The sequence below is a fragment of the Denticeps clupeoides genome, chromosome 6 (assembly GCF_900700375.1).
Source record: "Denticeps clupeoides chromosome 6, fDenClu1.1, whole genome shotgun sequence".
In the NCBI taxonomy this organism is placed as follows: Eukaryota; Metazoa; Chordata; class Actinopteri; order Clupeiformes; family Denticipitidae; genus Denticeps; species Denticeps clupeoides.
Genome location: NC_041712.1, coordinates 5,663,185 through 5,681,568, shown reverse-complemented (window position 1 = coordinate 5,681,568; position 18,384 = coordinate 5,663,185). Strand labels below are relative to the sequence as shown.

Sequence of the window (18,384 nt, the reverse complement as noted above, 5' to 3'; positions counted from 1 at the left end):
AACATCATGAGGCTGGTGAGGAGCATGAGACGTTGCTGTCAAGCTGTCATTGCGGCAAATGGTGGAAACACCCGCAACTGACATTGTCAATTTTTGTTATTTGGGGCTATCCCTGTTATTGTCAAAATTTTGGGGTAATAAAAATTAAACTGATGAAAATGGTGTTTCTTCTCTTACATTATTAGTAATAACAAAGGGAACGTTTATTTATTTCATTAAAATTCTGAGCAAATAGGACAAGCACTCATGTAAATCCCAACATCCCTGACTTACTGTGAGTAGTGTAATGTTAGGTGTTGCGTTAATGACAACAACAGATTCTGCACTTCAGCGCTGCTGTAGTACTTCATTTTCTTTGCTTTTTTTAACGATGTCCTGAATCTGGGATTCTCAAGGTATAAAACCTTTACACTACACACACACAACGAGTGAAAAGTAATGACTGAAATGCGACAGGACGCGCTCGTGGGTCAAATGATTTTATTTTCCTCCCATGTGAACCTGACACGCACACACACACACACACACACACACACACAGTCATTCTGATGCTGGTGGAAACATGCAGACCCCGTAGTGGAGAGACCAACCTGGCTGACAGAGCCTGGGAGGAGCACCATCCTGAGCACCACTCCAGAGAGGAGCACATGACAACGAGTCGACTGGGATGTCAAACTGTCCTTGAGGACAGTAGAATTTTGCCTGGGTTTAACACCAAACCGCCGCAATTAAGAGACCTGAGACCATCTGAAGACAAGGTGCTAAGCGACAGCAGGTCATGTGACCCTCTCTCCGAAGTGTGAACCCTGGCCGGCCCCGGCGGCCTGTTTCCCCTGTCGGCCTCGAAGAGGCTCCCTACCGCCGAAGCACCTCCATCACACCAAATCTTCTCCGACAGACCCGGCGCGAGGAGTCCTGGCTGCGGTGTGACCCGTCTCTACGGGCCACCTTCTGACAGTGGCAGTATGTCACCGCACCGGGCCACTGCCGTCTTCACACACCCAGACACCGCTCCACACCACACCCACGTATTCAAATAATAACACGAATTCATGAACATAACAATAACAACAATGCCTTTACTCTTTCACGTGTCCCAGACACCTGGTGGCCGAGGTTTGTCATACTTGTGGAATATTAGAGAGGGCCGATGACACTCTGTCGGCCATTTTGGACTCCAGTTTACCAGATAGCTGCTTTTTCTGTGACCTCGACACCTGATCCCCGCAGCCTGGGCCGCGTCCCGCCGCGGTATCGATTCCACCGGCTATTCACACTAACCGCGAATGCGGCGTAGCGAGTAACAGTGCGGCCGCGACGTCATCCCCGCGCAGAGAGTACAACATCAGCAGAAAGTGAAAAAGAAAATATGTTCAGTGTATAAGAAAACACACACGTTAAAAAAGAAGAAGTTTTTTGGTGCATCATTCCTGCTGAGAGGGTTTCCAGCACAGTCAGGCCAAACAAAATAACTTTTTCAAATGAAAATAAAACGAATATTAAACATTTTAAAAAATGAACACGTCGTCTTCTGCATAAGCAAGGTACGAAGTCTGAAGGACGATGACAGTCTGTGACAGGAAGTCTTCCAGCCACCATGACGCCGGGTGCGGGGCGGGGACCCGCTGGGCACGATTACCTGAGGGAGGGGGCGGAGTGCAGGCGTAGGTGGCTGGGCTTGCTGGGGAGGGGGGGTTTGTTGGGACGTGCGACGGCCAGCGGGGAGGCAGCTGGCGCATCGGAGATGCTGAAGGTCTTCATGAGCTGGGCAACGCGGCCACGCCCAACCCAGCGCTCGCTGTCACCGTCCTCGGTGGCGGGGTCCTCTTCTGACACGCCCCTTTTAGAGGCGGGGACGACGCGGAAGTCCTTACCTGAGAGAAAGAAGCAGCGATCGCGGAGTTAATGGGTGCCTGTTGGTGTCTGTGTGTCTGTGTGATGCATCACCATCCGGTTGATTTTAATGTCCGATCCCGGTCCCACCCACCCACCCACCCTCTCTCAGTTTACTTCCTCCTTCTCACTCGATTCCAGCATCGTTCTCACCCTTCACTCACTGCCTGGCTTTTTTCCGTCGGACCGGAGGTCGTTGGTGGAGGAAGTGGAGCAGGGCCGCAGCTGGGAAGAGTTGGTGCGTGTGTGTGCGTGTGTGTGATGGGGGGGGGGTAATTGAGGGATGGAGGGATGGGAGCAGAGGAGAGGAGAGGAGAGGAGAGGAGGGCCGCGGGGAAGGCGGAGGAGAGCAGACAGACGCTGCTCAGACACCAGAAGGCTTGAGGAGACGCGTATTTTTAGCCCCGTCCCCCGGGGACACAGATGTGAGAGCTCTCCCTCTCTCGTTCCCTCTCTCGTTCCCTCTCTCGTTCCCGCTCTCTCTCTCTCTCTCACACACACACACACACACACACGCCCAGGCGCAGTCTTGCGTGCACGCACAGACGCACGCACACGAATTCTGACATGCATACATTTCTCTCTCACACACACACACACACACAGTCAATCAATCTCATTTCCTCACACACACCCACACCCACACCTCTATCCCTGACACACGCAGTAAGAATCCCCGGCTGTGGCGCTCCTCTCCAGCAGTAACTCACGCAGCCCCGGAGCGGCGCCGGCGACAAGCCCACACTGGCCTTCCCGCCTTTCTCCTGTTTTTCCTCGCCGCGCTCTCTCTCTCTCTCTCTCTCCCTCCCTCTCCCTCTCTCCTTCTCTCCTTTCGCTGCCCTTAATCACTCACCCTTTTTTCCTCCCTCCCTCCCTCCCTCCTTCCCTCATCCCTCCCTTCCTGTGGCCCTTGACCTGTGGTTCCTGTGTTAATGTCCTCTCACTGCGCTGCGTGGGCCAGTCTCTGATTGTCTCGCTGTGTTGTGTGGTCGCCACGGAAACCCTGGATAGGCTCCAGCGACCGAGGCGGACACACATGCGTGCACACACACAACGCGCTTGCACGCGCACACACACACACACACACACACACTAGTGGCAGATACACGCAGGGACTGGAGGGGCTGAAGGATTTTCTGAGTGAAAATCACAGATAAAAATCACACACATTTTTATAACGTGTGTTTGTGTGCCTCTGCGAAGGTGTGTGTCTGATATCCCGTCCTTTTCTTGCAACAGGATCCTTAAAAAACACCACGACCAACGCGGCCAATCACATCTCTGTTTGCTGATTCCAGCTTGCTGATTATTTTCCCATAACCCCCTGATGCTTCTCGCCGCCGCGCCAGGTAAACCTGATCTTGCAGCGGACGCTGAAACCTGTCCCTGCAAACTGCCTGACCGCTCGAGTCCTCGGCGTCCTGAAACCCAACCCCTCTGTGCGTCCCGCGCTCTCGGCCCAGAAAAGCAGCCGACGCGGTGAAAAGGCTCGCACTTTTACTGAGGGAGCGCGGGTTAATCGTGCAATCACTTGTGAAAAAAGCCCACAGAGCACCTGATCCCATCCCAGCCCACATCAGAAATATCAGAATTACGAGTTCTGAGCACATAATTGGTCACCTAATGAGAAAACTCCACAGATGGTGCGATGGTTCATTTTCAAACACCATTGTGTGGCATGGAAATTCACATGAATGTTTCATAAATAGAGAATTCCAGCAGACCGTCCGGCTAGCCACTTCTGTTTTGAGGGGGGGTCTTCCATTTTTCCTCATTCAAGGGAATTTTCCTGTTAAGGACTTGACTTTGTGACAATTTTCAAATCTTACAACAAGAATATATAGATTTATAGATATGCAGATATCACAATATTGATAAGTATGAATATGGGATGTTTATGAAGCCTGGTCCCCATAATGAGTATTTGCAAATGTGTGTATATAGAGTGTATGAATGTATATAGGTGTGTGTGTGTGTGTGTGTGCGTGTGTCAGCATGGCTCTTGGACCCTCACTCCAGCCCAGCGCAGTAAGAAAGAAAGGAGGCACTGCGGCCACAGCCGACAAAGAGTAAACGTGCGCTATCTCTTTAAGTGCCCCCACCTCTGTGGAAGCGGGGGGCAGAAGTGGGCCAGAGGGCAGAATTCCGGAGCGGCACGTCTGAGCGCTGAGCCAGGCCGCGGGGGGGTCAGGCTGCTAGCGTGAGAGGGAGGGAGGAGGGGAAGTGTGTGTATGAGTGTGTAAACGTGTGTGTGTGTGTGTGTGTGTGTGGAGGCTGGGGGCCCTGTCACTTATCAGCTCCGGCCGAGCGTCGCCCAGGGCCAGAGTCGGAAAGCAGCGCTGGAATGTGTGTCCTTCCCTCTGAAGGTGAAGAGAGGAGACACTCGTATGCACACACACACACACACACACACACACACACCACACACACTCTTTCACTCTTCCTGTCTCTTCCTTGCCCTTTCTAGCACGCTTTTCTAAACCTTCATACACACACACACACACACACACACACACATGCAAACACACACGCGGTCAGCAGCTGCAGAGGGCCACAAACACATATGCCACACGTCCTGATTTACACATACACTGCCAACATGCTTTCCAATACGCACACATTCACCTAAGCTGACACTACGCAGGCTATATACCAAAATGACATCAGCAACACACACACACACACACACACTCGCAAGCACTGATTCTAGTGCAGCGTGTGCACACTTTACGTCACCCACAATCAATACTGTAATGATTGGCAAAGCACACTCACAGAGGACGGCTCCAACACTTTCACAAGTCTCACACACACACACACACACACACACACACACACACAGTGTACTGACTGACCTATAACCCACAGTGTCAAAGTGACGTGTTACTGTGCAAAAGTACATCATGTACAGAATTAAGCTTTCTTCACAATGGCCTGCGAGTTTAGGTCCAGCACACGTGAAAACACACATACACACACAGGGACAAAAAAAAAGTTCATTTCTATATTACTTTATCGCCCGCAGCTGTTGTGGGAAACAGCAGTGAATGACTGCAGTACTCCAGCTCATCCAGCAGGGGGAGAGAGGAATTTAGAACAGGCAATGTTACACTTTCAACACCAGGTGGTGCAATTCTGCTTACACCCTCAGTCCGCCCCATTATGAGGACCGTCTGACAGATCTAAACTAAATATAAAGACATCTTCTGTGGTCCCTGAGAAGAGGGAACCAGCCCATATGGGAAAATATTTGTTCTGTCTGGCAGAGAAGTCTCTTTTAGAAGGGAATGTGTGTGAAAACTACATCGGGGGAAAATCCCTCTCTCTGTCTCACACTCCTACATACAACTGTATCAGTAAGCGATGGCAGGCTGAACTTCATCCAAAAAATGAGAAACAAGAAGAACTGTGTGTGTGTACAGTTGTGTTGTACATTGTGTGTGTGTTTAAATAAGCAGTGTGTGTGTAAGTAGCTCCCCTTCCTTCACCTCGGCTGCTCTGCACTTCTGCCGTCTCCTGTGGGTGGAGCCTGCTTGTGACTGACAGCTGGTGAGTGCCACTCGTGTCCTGTGCCTCCTGAGGGGCGTGGCTGCGGTGAAACAAGGGCGCCGTGGGGACGTGCCTCAGGTGTGGCTTGTAACAGATGGAGGACAGAGAGACTGGGGAGTCCGAATCACTGTCTGGCTCTTCTTTAGGCTCCTGATAATCGGCCTGGAAAGAAACAGCAATGCTGCAGTAAGAATGATACAAATTATGCCCAATTAAGTATGAGCCAGACCACTGAAAAGCAGCGGTGTGAAAGACTTAAAATAGGTCATAGACGTGGGTCAAATAATGAAGTCGGCCCAAAACTCTGAGGGGTCCAGATGCCACCAGCTGCAAGACACGACTTAAGAATCCAGCCTACATAATCCACAGCCATCTTAATCAAATTCACTGGCTCTGTCCCTCGGAAATTCGAATTTCAGATTCCTCCCTCTCCCCTCCCCTCCTTCAAAAACGACTCACGGACAGATAGCCAACCATTCCGTTTCAGTCATTAATTTAGAAAATTCTGCTATGAATCCTACGCGGAACTTTTAAAACTGCAGTCATGCCAGTTGATTACAGCAATATGAAGACATTTCCTGCAGGACAGAGAGGACACTGCTTCCTCCTGGTGTATGTGTGTGTGAGTGTGTGTGGTGAGAAAGGAGCGTTCTCCTGCCCAACCCTTGGGAGAAAATCCCCCAATCCCATCCATCTGTGGACGGCGGGCTGGCCATCTCTGCCACTTTAATTCCCCCATCAAGTTTATCAACCATCTGCTCCGGAACAACCCTGAGACCAGAGCGGCAGACCAGCTTTATGCGGCACACACTCATTATACTGTACAACCCAGGTCCCCGCAATGCAAACGCTCCCGCAAAACACACACGTCTCGGCACACTACTACAGATACACCAGGGATCTGTTTTGGACTAAATCACAGTCCCACATGGGACTTTATATTTCATTTGTCATAAAACGTATGCATGTGAAGGTGATGTGATGTTACACTGGAGCATTTATTCTAAGGATGACAATCAATAATAAAATTATATTCATGCGGATATTTTTTTTTGCATTAATGCTAATACGCTTATGAAAATAATGATTCGGTACAGCTTATATGTACCTTTAAAGTATTCAGAATACATGAATTTTGTAATGGGATACAATACTGAATACATTTATGACTACGCATTCGGCATTCAGCCATCATTACTTTTTGCCCGAAACTGACTACGAGGTTCCCCTAAAATGCTTTCCACTGTGAACACACCCTTGCTGACATGATAAACTGTGTTCAGAAAGCCTATGCTGATCAACACAAATTTCTACACCCTGTCAGCAGTCCACAGTTCAAGACTGCAAAGTAACATCCAGTTTATAGTGAGGGGTGCCAGAGAGTTACCATGAAATTAAGGGGTGGTGCAAAAAAAGAGGAACAATTTAGGGGTGCATTCATTTGGCCATTTAATTCAGAGCAGTTTTGCTCTTGAATCATCAGCTGCCCCTTCAAATCAATTGTTGGTTCGGACAGGCCACCGTACTCCAGTTACACTTGCTTTCATTTACTTCCTAAAGGTCAGAGAAGAGGGGCGGGGCCAGGCCTGTGAACAAATTGTGAAAGGCAAAGCCTTCATTTTTGAAAAGTGAAACCATTTTGAGTTTGGAGAAAAAAACAACACAGATATTTTCTAATATTTTATATACATTTCCATATATTATTTGATCCAAAATGTTATTCTTTGGCTTATATTATTTATTTATTATGTTACCTAAAGTGTCTTTTTAAATTTAAGGTCACATGATTTCTAGTTTTATTTTAATAGACGTTTTCTGTTTGTTCATTATTTTATTACATTATTTATTTAAATATTAGTTATTTGCTGTCTAATAAAATAATATAGATTTCTGTTTTACCACTATACTTTTTATCATTTTAACCACATCACTGCCTCATATAAGTTTATGGTTTCTTCAGTTAATTATCTTGTTTTGCTGCTGTTTTCTTTCTTTTGATTCACTAATTGAGTGACAGATTTTTTGTTCTTGTCCATCTCTTAAGATCTCTTTGTAAAACATCACATGAAAGATTGTACTGATTCTACTGATTGTAAGTCGCTCTGGATAAGGGCGTCTGCCAAATGCCGTAAATGTAAATGTAGAAGTGACAAAATACATTTACATTACATTACATTTGCGGCATTTACCAGACGCCCTTATCCAGAGCGACTTACAATCAGTAGTTACAGGGACAGTCCCCCCCTGGAGACACTCAGGGTTAAGTGTCTTGCTCAGGGACACAATGGTAGTAAGTGGGATTTGAACCTGGGTCTTCTGGTTCATAGATGAGTGTCATAGGCGAGGGCTAATACTTCCCTTCTACATACTACCACGCTGCTACATACGACAATGATGCGCTATGTAATGCTATGAACTGCTATGTAAAATTCAGCAATGACCATTTTATAAAGAGTAAGACACACACACACTAACACACACACACACACACACAGTGCGTCAGTGATGACTGCCATATTCAGCTGTTGCTCTGGAGCAGTGTGTGTGTGTGTGTGTGTGTTTGTGAAGGGTGTGGTACAAGCATAGCAGCAGACAGCTGAGAATGCAGGATATATCGGAGGAAGAGTTCCAAGGGACAGCTGCCTTAACGTCTCTGCCCTCTGAGGGTATGAATACGGGTGGAGTAAAATCACAGGCATTCCCCGTCAGGAGTGGGCCACTTCAGGACCATTTATTCTGGAGTTGCCACCCAATGGCAACATTTGCAGGCTAGACCAAGACATAGAAAAGCCTCCTCAAACTTTCTGCTGAAGATTCACAACAATGAGACACAAATTCTTGCATTTTCCACCATAAATATAGCCTCCTTCCATTTTTTTACTGTAAGACTTGTTGTGCACATTTCTTTAAGATCAGGCAGCATGAGATATTAACAGGGGCAAAAGGGCATAAATTCCCCAGTGTTTCTGGATTCTGCCTCCTAACACAATAAATCAGACTTATTTATTTATTTATTTATTTATTTATTTATTTATCATGGTTTCTAAATTTCCCTAGGGATCAATGAAAAATATATCTATTTGCATCATGTACCTTAATGTTGTGTACACATACAGGTAATTGTTCATTTGGGACATTAATTCTGCATTTCACTTTAAAACAGCAGCTTTACCATGTATCATTAACTGAGGGGTAGTGGGTGGATATAGGTGAGAAGATATTTACTAAAACTACTTCTATAAGTGAACACATTTTAAAAATCGGCAAGAATCTAAAAAAAAACATAATATAAACCAATACACTCATTACTATTTTTAAATGGTTCTGCAAGCCCAAATATAATAGAACCTCAATCCCCAAGTTAATCTTCTCAATTTTTTTGCACTTCGGATAATTACCAAGCCAAGATAGATATTTAAAAATCACTGTATAAACTGTAATACTTGCTTAGCTAATTATTAAGAATGATAAATGACGAAAAAAAACTGAACTCATTAAACGTACGTCTACAGCTAATTATTATTTATTCTACAATTGATTGATTGAATCGAATGCATACTTACAGTTTCGCCAGGGGTCGATGGCGTCTGTTCACTCACTGACACCTGAGGAGCCGGGAAAAATGAGTGAATGATGTGTCAAGGAGGATCTTATTTCTTTAGTTGTGTGTCTTTTCCTAATTGAAAAGGTGCAGTACACATTCGTACCTGCAGAGGGGGCAATGTCCTCACTTCTTCCGTGTTCTCCTGTACAAACATGCCATGAGAGGGATGTGAAACAACTTGAATGAAGACATCAAACTCACTTCTCTAGGCTGAAAACTTTTGTCTTTTCCTCTTGCAGACTCTGATAACGTCTGTAATTTTAAATGTAAAATAATATCTGTACCCATTTCCTTATGCCTAATATTCAAATGGTGAGAAAAAGCTGAAACAACACTGACTGATTATTGTAAGGCTGGAGTTGGTGTGTTGGAGTTGGTGGGTGGTGTGGCTGATCTGGCCAGTCTACCTACACCCTGGCGAGCACTCACTGAGCACGGCGTTACTATGACAACAGTGGGGCTGAATCTCCCCTTTTCTTGCTTAGATAGCGTGGAAAAGGAGACAAACCCCTGCATCCAAACACCAGCACCTTCAGCAGACACACACACCCACACACACACATTCTTTTTTGTCTTAGATACACAAATTGAAACACCCCCGGTTCACGATGCGCAGGTTTAAAGAGCAGCAGGAGAACACGTCGGAGCAGAGTGAGAAGATGAGGAGGACGAGGAGGAAGGAGGGAAGAGTGGTGATGGGGAAAGGGAGGCGCCGGGGATGGGAAGAGTGCGGAGTGGAACGGAGGCAGTGATTTATTTGGCCCCTGAGCGATGACTCTCCCCTGGTGAAAAAGTGCATCTCGGTGCCCTGCGGCTGCGTCCGAGATTAATGACGGCAACAGGAAGGTGACCTCCACGCACGCATGTGCACCCCCTTAGACACGCAAGCATGCAGACGCATGCGACACAAGTACTATACACACGTACTACACAAGTACTATACAACTTCCTTGGCGTTTCTAACATAAACCTACCAGTAAACTGAACCTCAGACACCGGAGGTTTTAATTTCTCACTTTTACATCACAAACAAGTGGGTATCACACTCGCCATTGTGTCCCTGATCAAGACACTTAACCCTGAGTGTCTCCATAAGGACTGGAAACAGGGGGAACTACTGACTGTAAGGTGTAAATGTGAACGTAACTCTCCGAAATACATCTGCTGCTAATTGTATTCAGAAATTCTGACCAGTGAACTAGTGAATCAGACTCTGCATGCAAGTCACGACTGAATAGTGAAAAATTAAGTAAGCAGAAGATGAACTGATCCTAAAAAGTTAAAGATGCGTTCCGTTTTTAGCATTTTATGCAAGTTTTACACAAGTGTATAGTGAATACTTCGAAATAAATGCAAAAACATGGGAACCCCAGCACATTCACAGGGAAATTGTAGCATGCAAACATACACAGACACACACATAACACAGATTCTTTCCGTACACCCACACACACACACACACACACACACACACACCTTCAAGTTCAACTCTATTCCAGTTTGTGTTTTGGGCGGCAGGTTCTCCCTTCCTGGCCGCACAGGTTCTGCCAATGTTCTGTTTACCAAGTTGCTCTTCAAGGTGCTGGACTGGATGCTGCATGGGCACGAGGAGGCATGAGAATCAGAAGCCACATTACGAAACGCCACGTGACAAAACCGATGCACTTCATACCATTTGTTAAGCAGACTTGAAGCCTTTCGCTCTCCCAGTCCGGAGTAGATGAGTTTGGAGGATCTGAGCTCGTCCACCTCTCCGATCACGTAGACCTGCAAATCTCCATCCCGTCCCAGCTGCCAGCTCACGCTTTTAGCTGTAGAAACACACAAAACGCACATAATGCATAAGGGAATAAAATCAAATGAACAAAAAGGGTTTTTTAATCAGTTGGGTTTCACAGACACCAATAACCTGCAGTATCAGGAAATGAGACGTGCATTATGCAAATAATAATAAAAAAAAAGGTCACAAGGCGTAGGAATGAACTGGCTGCACTAGCCCTGTGGCTACCGAACAACATTCCTTCAGAAGCCAGAAGGATGAGCTTGAGAGTTCAAGAGTCACAAGAAGAGTGTCAAAACAAACCGAAAGCAAACAAAGGCGGTTCTCAGCAGACAAAAGCTTCGTGTCAAAACCCCATAAACACATGTTGCTGTTTTTAGAGCGCTTGTGTTCGCAAAACTGCTAAAACCATCCTGCCTGCTGACGTCCGCTTCATTCAGCCATGCGCTGTCTTTGAACATTCTTCCAAATCACTCACGTCATCTTCATCCACCTCCTTCATCCTCTCACGGAATTACAGCCCGGGAGGTTGAGGCGAAAGATTAATCACATCAACTGAAGCAGGGATCACAAGACAGAGGAGCATGTTACAGTAAAACGACTACTGTAGCTAATCCCATCACCTCCATAATGGTCTTGATGGCGAAGGAGCAGGAGCTTCAGGGAAGGTTGTGGAGAATCGTGGAGGCGCTGGTGCATGGGGGGTTATTTGTGGGACTGAGTTCACTCCAGTAGTCCTCCCTGCATGTCAGGTGGGAATGTGATGTGAAGGAGTTGTTACGTAACCCTGCCACTCACTCACATGGACCCAACCCAACACTCTCCCACAGTCTTAGTTCTCCTTCAGTCTAGTATATTAGTTATCTTGGCAGCGGTTACCTGTTCATACTTGTCTTGTTTGTGAGTTTCCGTGTGACTTTGTATGCTGCGCAGATTGGTGTATTCTGGTTTACAGCCCATTCCGTGTCCATTAGAAGTTTCAGTACCATTGAGCTGCTTAAACAAATCTCAACCCTCATATTTCATTCAAAAAAGACTTGACTGTTGAACCCTTACTAATTTAAACTGTTATAATGGTATTATTTAATAGTCAGTATAGTCATTTGATTTCATATGGTGTATAGAATTGTTGCAAATTACGGGGATTTTCTATTTTTGACCAATTCAATGATAATTAGAATAAGAATGTCGGTCATGAGCAGTTACAGGTACACTGTTCTACGAGCACGTAAAAAAAACACTTTAACCAAACTTTACATTTACATTACATTTACAGCATTTATCAGACGCCCTTATCCAGAGCGACTTACAATCAGTAGTTACAGGGACGGTCCCCCCCTGGTGCAATTTAGGGTTGCTCAGGGACACAATGGTATTAAGTGGGATTTGAACCTGGGTCTTATGGTTCATAGGCGAGTGTGTTACCCACTAGGCTACTACCACTCTACTTTACTTCAAAGTAAAACAGTACGATTTATTTAACTATAATTCCTTAACAAAAATGTGGATGTAAACAGTGATCCCCAACCAGCCGACCCAACCATGTACTTTAATAAATTCACTTTGGTCAGCACAGGCAATGATGATGCATTTCAATATGAACAGAATTCATCATGAGAAATGTGAGAGTTTGGAAAGAGTGGACAGCAAATTATCCCTTTATTCCTCCTGCAGTTATTGACAAAATCTAAAACTTTTATGAACTTAATATTGATATATAAATAAAGAAACATTGTTGTAAATAAATATAATAATTTATTAAATATATAGTGTAATCATTATGTGTCATTATTGTGTAGATTTGTGTCAATTATTCTACAGTTAAAATTAGCCTACATGTGAGTGATTAGTTTTTTCGTTCTTGTTATACCACGCCAGCCCCCCAGGGGGAGCACAGCCACAGAAATGAGAGGGGTCGGCGTCCAGCATAAAAGCCAGGCGGCCATGGTGGATGCTACCTGCTCTTTGGCAAACTTATTCTAAGAGACGCCAGCCTTACCAAGAAAAAAAAGAATGGTGATTACTGTAACCAACAATGACCTTTGCTTGCCCCTGACTTTTAGTTTGCTTGTCCCTTCCACCCAGAACCAAACGATAGTCCATGCCTGTGCCACCCAAGATGCCCTCCATGTAACCCACACTCAGCCAGATTCCCCCTCCGTCACCTTCAGTGTCCCTCCATCGTGCCAAGCGCCTCCGGTCCTCCTCTCCGGCTTCTCCAGTGCTCATCTATTATCCAGCTTCCTGCATGTCTGCTAGGGCGTCCCCGTACTCGTGCGGTGACAAATAGTTATGGCTAAAGACTTCTGAATCAAGATAAAGTAGAACTGGAACTTTCTGAAATAAACCAGGCCTAGAGTATGAAATCTAATCTGTCTTCAGTACAACCAAAATGAAGATCCTGCTAAGGTTGTGGATACACAACAACATCACGGCATAAGTGAACCAAGCAGCCACACATGGCAGCAGGTGTGTGATTTAAAGTTAATGTCACATGTGATACACAGCAGCACAGCACATGGTGCACACAGTGAAATTTGTCCGCTGCATTTAACCCATCACCCTGAGTGAGCAGTTGGCAGCCATGACAGGGGACCGGGGAGCAGTGTGTGGGGACGGTGCTTTGCTCAGTGACACCTCAGTGGCACCTTGACAGATCGGGATTCGTACCGGCAACCTTCTGATTACGGGGCTGCTTCCTTAACCGCTAGGCCACCACTGCCACTTAATAGTTGTAATCAAACAAAATATTTTTTGATAAACACATACTAATGTGTGTCACAGCCCATAAACCCCATGAACATCTGTCAGCCATTTTGACAAGTAGTGGGAGAAAATATATGGTGTGTAAATGGTGGTCCCAAATTAAATACTGTTTAGGAGCCCCTAAACACATTGGCGGCGCTCTGGGTGAACTGCAGGAACAAATCACAAGTTTAAAAGCGTCCTTTTGATGATGCTAGATGAATAAGAGGTGTTGTGACCTGTTCCATGGCTACTGCTTGCCAAAAAAAAGATCCAGGGAAAGGACAACTGGTCCAAGGCCGACCGATGCGTGTGGGGAGTGAAAGCATCTCCCCATCTGTCCGGCTGAGAACCTCCCATATTTACATTTACAGCATTTATCAGACGTCCTTATCCAGAGCACCTTACAATCAGTAGTTACAGGGACAGTCCCCCCCTGGAGCAACTTAGGGTTAAGTGTCTTGCTCAGGGACACAATGGTAGTAAGTGGGATTCGAACCGGGTCTTCTGGTTCATAGGCGAGTGTGTTACCCACTAGGCTACTACCACCCTATAATATTCTGCTCACAATAAACGGGATGATGACACACGGTGACACACGGTGCAGGTTTGTGCAAAAATTACCAGGGACGGTCTGAGGAACATAAGAAAGATGTGTAGGTCTTTACGATGAGAGGCTTCAGAGAGGGTTACTGTATGATTCAGACTCTCTGAATACTTCTGGAGGAGTTCGGCAGCGTGTCAGGGAAATACTGACGTTATCTGGGGCGGCCCGACACCGGGCCTGACTCTGCTGTGGGATGTTGGCCTGGTTTCCCCGGTAATGATAGTCCCACCCATGTATTACCACACTCTTCACAGGTCTTTAACGTGTTAAAACTACACACGTACACACACACGCTGCCCTCTCAGCTCTCCGCAACCCCCTCATTTATTATTTTCTTTGGCTTCCTGTGCGCTTCCTGCTTTGTTGGCCGTTGATTGTTAGTGGGAACACAGCCCTGGATTCACTTCCTGTTGTAAAAACAGGGCGCGTGACCAAAAAATACAAAATACCAGAGCTGGGCACCATCGTCTGCCCGAACACGCTGCAGCAGCGCAGCCGCAGGGACTCAGAATGGCGGCGGCGGCGGGGCGGGATGACCACTGATGGCTTCCGACGCCTGCCGGGGATAGAGGGGTCACTGTTGCGGCGCACTTCCGGATAATGAGCGCTTTGTTGCGGAATCATCTCGGAGAAAGACTCCCGCCTCATCTGACACACACGTCCAGATAAACTCGAGCGTAGCTGCAATCCTGAGAGGCCCACGTGTGCTGGAGAATGCCCCACCACCCCAACCACGTTTCCCACAATCCCCGGTCCTGAAGATCTGCAGTTCCTCACGTCACATTCTTCGTGAGGAATGTGCACGGCGAGCACATTCAGATCTGGCCGTTTTCACACAGCGCGCTCCGAGCAGGGACAGAAATGCAGACGGGCCAGACCGTGTGGGTTGGAGTGCGTCAAACCAGTTTAAGGACAGGGTGAGTCTGTGCTTGCATATGCACTTTGGCCTTTAGTAAAAGTTTTTTTCTGCAGTAAAAGATCAGGTTTCATCTTTTACCTCGTCACTTCTTCCAAAACACCTCAAATTAAACTTCAGCATAGTGCACCTAAAAGCAAGGGGTGGGGCAAAAAAAATGATATATGATGGCAATATAATTGTGCTGCTTGCTTTGTGGACAGATGATCAGTGTACTGGCGCTGCACTGGTATCGATATGAGATGCTTTGCCTTTATTTCAGAACAACCAAGGGACGAACTGAAGAAAATTGTCTTCGTACAACCGTGATGTCACTCACTCACTTTTCATAACTGCGTAGGGTCGCCTACTCAGGTCACTCTGGACACACACCCCAGAATAGTCTCCACCTAATGTACATGCAGGAAACCGAGCCGGGATTCAAACTCACAACCTTGAAGGTGTGACGCCACAGACTTTTCCAGCTTTGATGATACCCATATCGCGATTGCCTTGTCGAAACTGTCCTGCGATGCATCGACTATAACAGAATTCTCAGTATAGTGATATCGCAGTTATTATGAGCATCGCATGAGGATTTTTCTTGCAGTATTCTTTACACACACTCAACACCGACCCTGTCTGCTGTGGTTTTTCAAGCCCCGCCCCCCTCTCTGACCGCCATCCTGGCATGAACATGATGATCAGATGCTGGGTGGGCAGTTCTCGGGTCAAGTGTCCATGCCTGGACAAAACGGATTCTTGTTCTTTCAGTGTACTCAGGCATCTGTGCTACAGACATTAGGAGACTTGTCTCGCAACCTGGAAGATTTATGAGGAGATAACTTTTTCCTACAGTGTCTGTAAATAGAGAAATAACAAAAGTGCTTAGACATCTTAACCTTGTCTGTTTATCGCTTTGATTTCTTCTTCTTTTAAGTTCCGACAGACAAGGCATGGAAATCCCATTACTGCCTCATCTGTTTTAAAAAAAGGCCACATGTTTTCTTGTATTCAAAAACCCAAGAACAAGTACAAATATCAGGCTAGAATGACCCGTTGTCAGGCCTGAAACTGCCAGCTTGTGGTTGGATCATCAACACGTCTGTAAATGTCGGACCTTCCTGGCACACAATGATGCGAGTTTCCCTTCCTCGCCACATCCGCTTCCGTAAGCCGCCAAGCTTTCCATACCATACACGCCTTTCATTGCGTCGACATGAAACAAGCAACTCCAACCCCAACAACAACAAAAAAGAAGAGAACCAGCAGAAAGGCCCCCACCCCTCGTCCCCGGCCCGCACATGGCTGTCTGCTACCATATATAGCCATGTCTCTCGGCGGGGACTGGAAACAGAGCGTCTCTGGGCCGGCGAGGTCACCGCGTTTCTCACCGATCTGATAGCCTTAAGTACGCCGGGATAAGAGAGCGGGAGGAGGAATGCAGATGAGCTTTCGCCCATGCGGCACTTTTAGAACCTGTTTAAACCCTCAGAGGACCTCTTACGGACCTCTGAGGAACAAAGGAGTGGCGCGTGGATTGGGCTCTTGAGTTGTAAACGGTAGGAACCCTCAGCAGGAAGATCTCCCATACGTCCAATCTGATTGCAATTCTAAAGAGGAAGGTGTGAGAGTGCGGGGGGCAGGGCGGTCGTACCTTTCTTGGTTCTGGGTTTACGGAGGTCAGCAGGGCCGCCTTCGCTCTCCAGCTTCTCCTCTCTCTCCTTCCAGCGCCGGACCTGCTCCTCACGCATCTTGAAGAACAGCGTCTTCTTCTGGTCTTCGTTCAAGGCCTCCAGAACATCTGGGTCGATGTACATTTCATCCAGGATCTGCCTCAGCATGGTTCAGGACTCAGTGGAGTTCAGTGTTACGTCCGTTTGGAGGATGGTGGAGTGATAGGTGAAGAAGAGGCAAAGGAGATGGCCGACACACACACACACACACACTAGTTCTGTTCCTGCTGCAGTCCTGCTGCTGGGATGCTTACACACTCACACACACACACACACACACACACTGTACAGACAGTCACTGAACAGCAGCCATCATCTGAACTCAACTGTGAACAGAGAAGAACAAAAGCATCAAGAACTTAGTCTTCTGTCTCCTTCAACGATGCTTGTTGCGTGTCTCTCTTCCTCTCCCCCGTTTACTCCTGCAGACTGCAGGAAGGCGTGAAAGCGGAAGAACGGATCTCCAGTGGAGGAACCTGCAACTCCTCAGTCAGGGTGTGAGTACGGGAAGGCCTGTACAACCCCCCAACCCCCTTCTCAGAGTCCCACGAGAGTCCCACGAGAGACACTTATGCTCTGTTTGTTCTTTCTTCTCGCCCATCAAAAAGCTTCTTTTCTCTTAGTTCATCAGCAGAGCGGCTTGGCTGAGAAGGAGGGGAGAGAAAAGAGAAGAACAGCGAGCAAAAAAAAAAAAACCCGAAACCCCACAGACATCCACTTTTGGACTAAAAGTGAATAAACAAGGAGGCCGAGTGGGGAAAGGAGGAAGGCAGCAGAAACCGGAGACAGAGGAGACTTGTTGTAAAGTAGGATGTACTCACACAGGGGTGCGGACGCTCCACATCAGCCTACCGACCGGGAGGGAGAGTGAGTGTGTGTGTGTGTGTGTGAGAGAGAGAGAGAGAGAGTGTTGCTGTCCTCCCTGCCTTTGTGTGTGACTTAGCTGGTGACATCACAGCATTCCATGAACCCAGTCTCTCTCTCTCTCACTCGCTCGCTCACTTCCTCTCTTCCCACTGACTCTCAGTTTGAAAAAATGCAGGAAGCTGCGTTCAGCCGCCGCAGCTGTTGCAGAGCGAGCGCCGCATCCTGTTTAACAGAGGAGAGTCGTGAGAGGCGGGGCGGAGGCAAGGAGAAAACTTACACAGTTCCAACTCACCCCAAAACGCCATCTCCTTCCCTAAGAAATCTTAAAAGAAAATGGAGAGAGAGATGGGGGATGGTCAGGAGGGAGGGAACGAAAGAAAGAAAGTGAGTGAGTGAGTGATTTGGGGGGGTTGGGGGACTGTTTAGCCAGAGAAAGAGTATAAATGGCCATTTGTAACAGCAGCTGCCATATTAGCTACTTGTTACTGATTGGATTTTAGCGTCTCTCTCTCTCTCTCTTTTTCCTTGAAACTCCTCCTCATCCCCCCCCCCCCCCCCCCCCCCCCCCCCCCTCGCTTCTCTGCTTCTACGGTTTGTACCGCACGGCTCCACCCTCAACCCAAACCTCCACTCATCAGCTTTTCAAGTTTCAGTTTCCACACTTTATAGTCACACACACTTTGCAATACAGGAAGGATAAATATAAGG

General features: G+C 47.0%; 1 protein-coding gene across 1 annotated transcript; it reads right to left on the bottom strand.

Annotated features, from left to right (window-relative positions):
* Positions 1–465: 465 nt before the first annotated feature.
* LOC114791994 (SH2 domain-containing protein 4A) lies at positions 466–17,868 on the bottom strand. Its single transcript, XM_028982681.1, has 8 exons — positions 17,631–17,868; positions 16,731–17,135; positions 10,719–10,857; positions 10,523–10,640; positions 9,150–9,188; positions 9,006–9,047; positions 5,382–5,604; positions 466–1,874 (listed from the first exon to the last, which is right to left on the bottom strand). Exons 2-8 carry the CDS (start codon positions 16,915–16,917, stop codon positions 1,636–1,638), a joined length of 987 nt encoding a protein of 328 aa, XP_028838514.1. The 5' UTR covers positions 16,918–17,135; positions 17,631–17,868; the 3' UTR covers positions 466–1,635.
* Between the last annotated feature and the right edge of the window lie 516 nt (positions 17,869–18,384).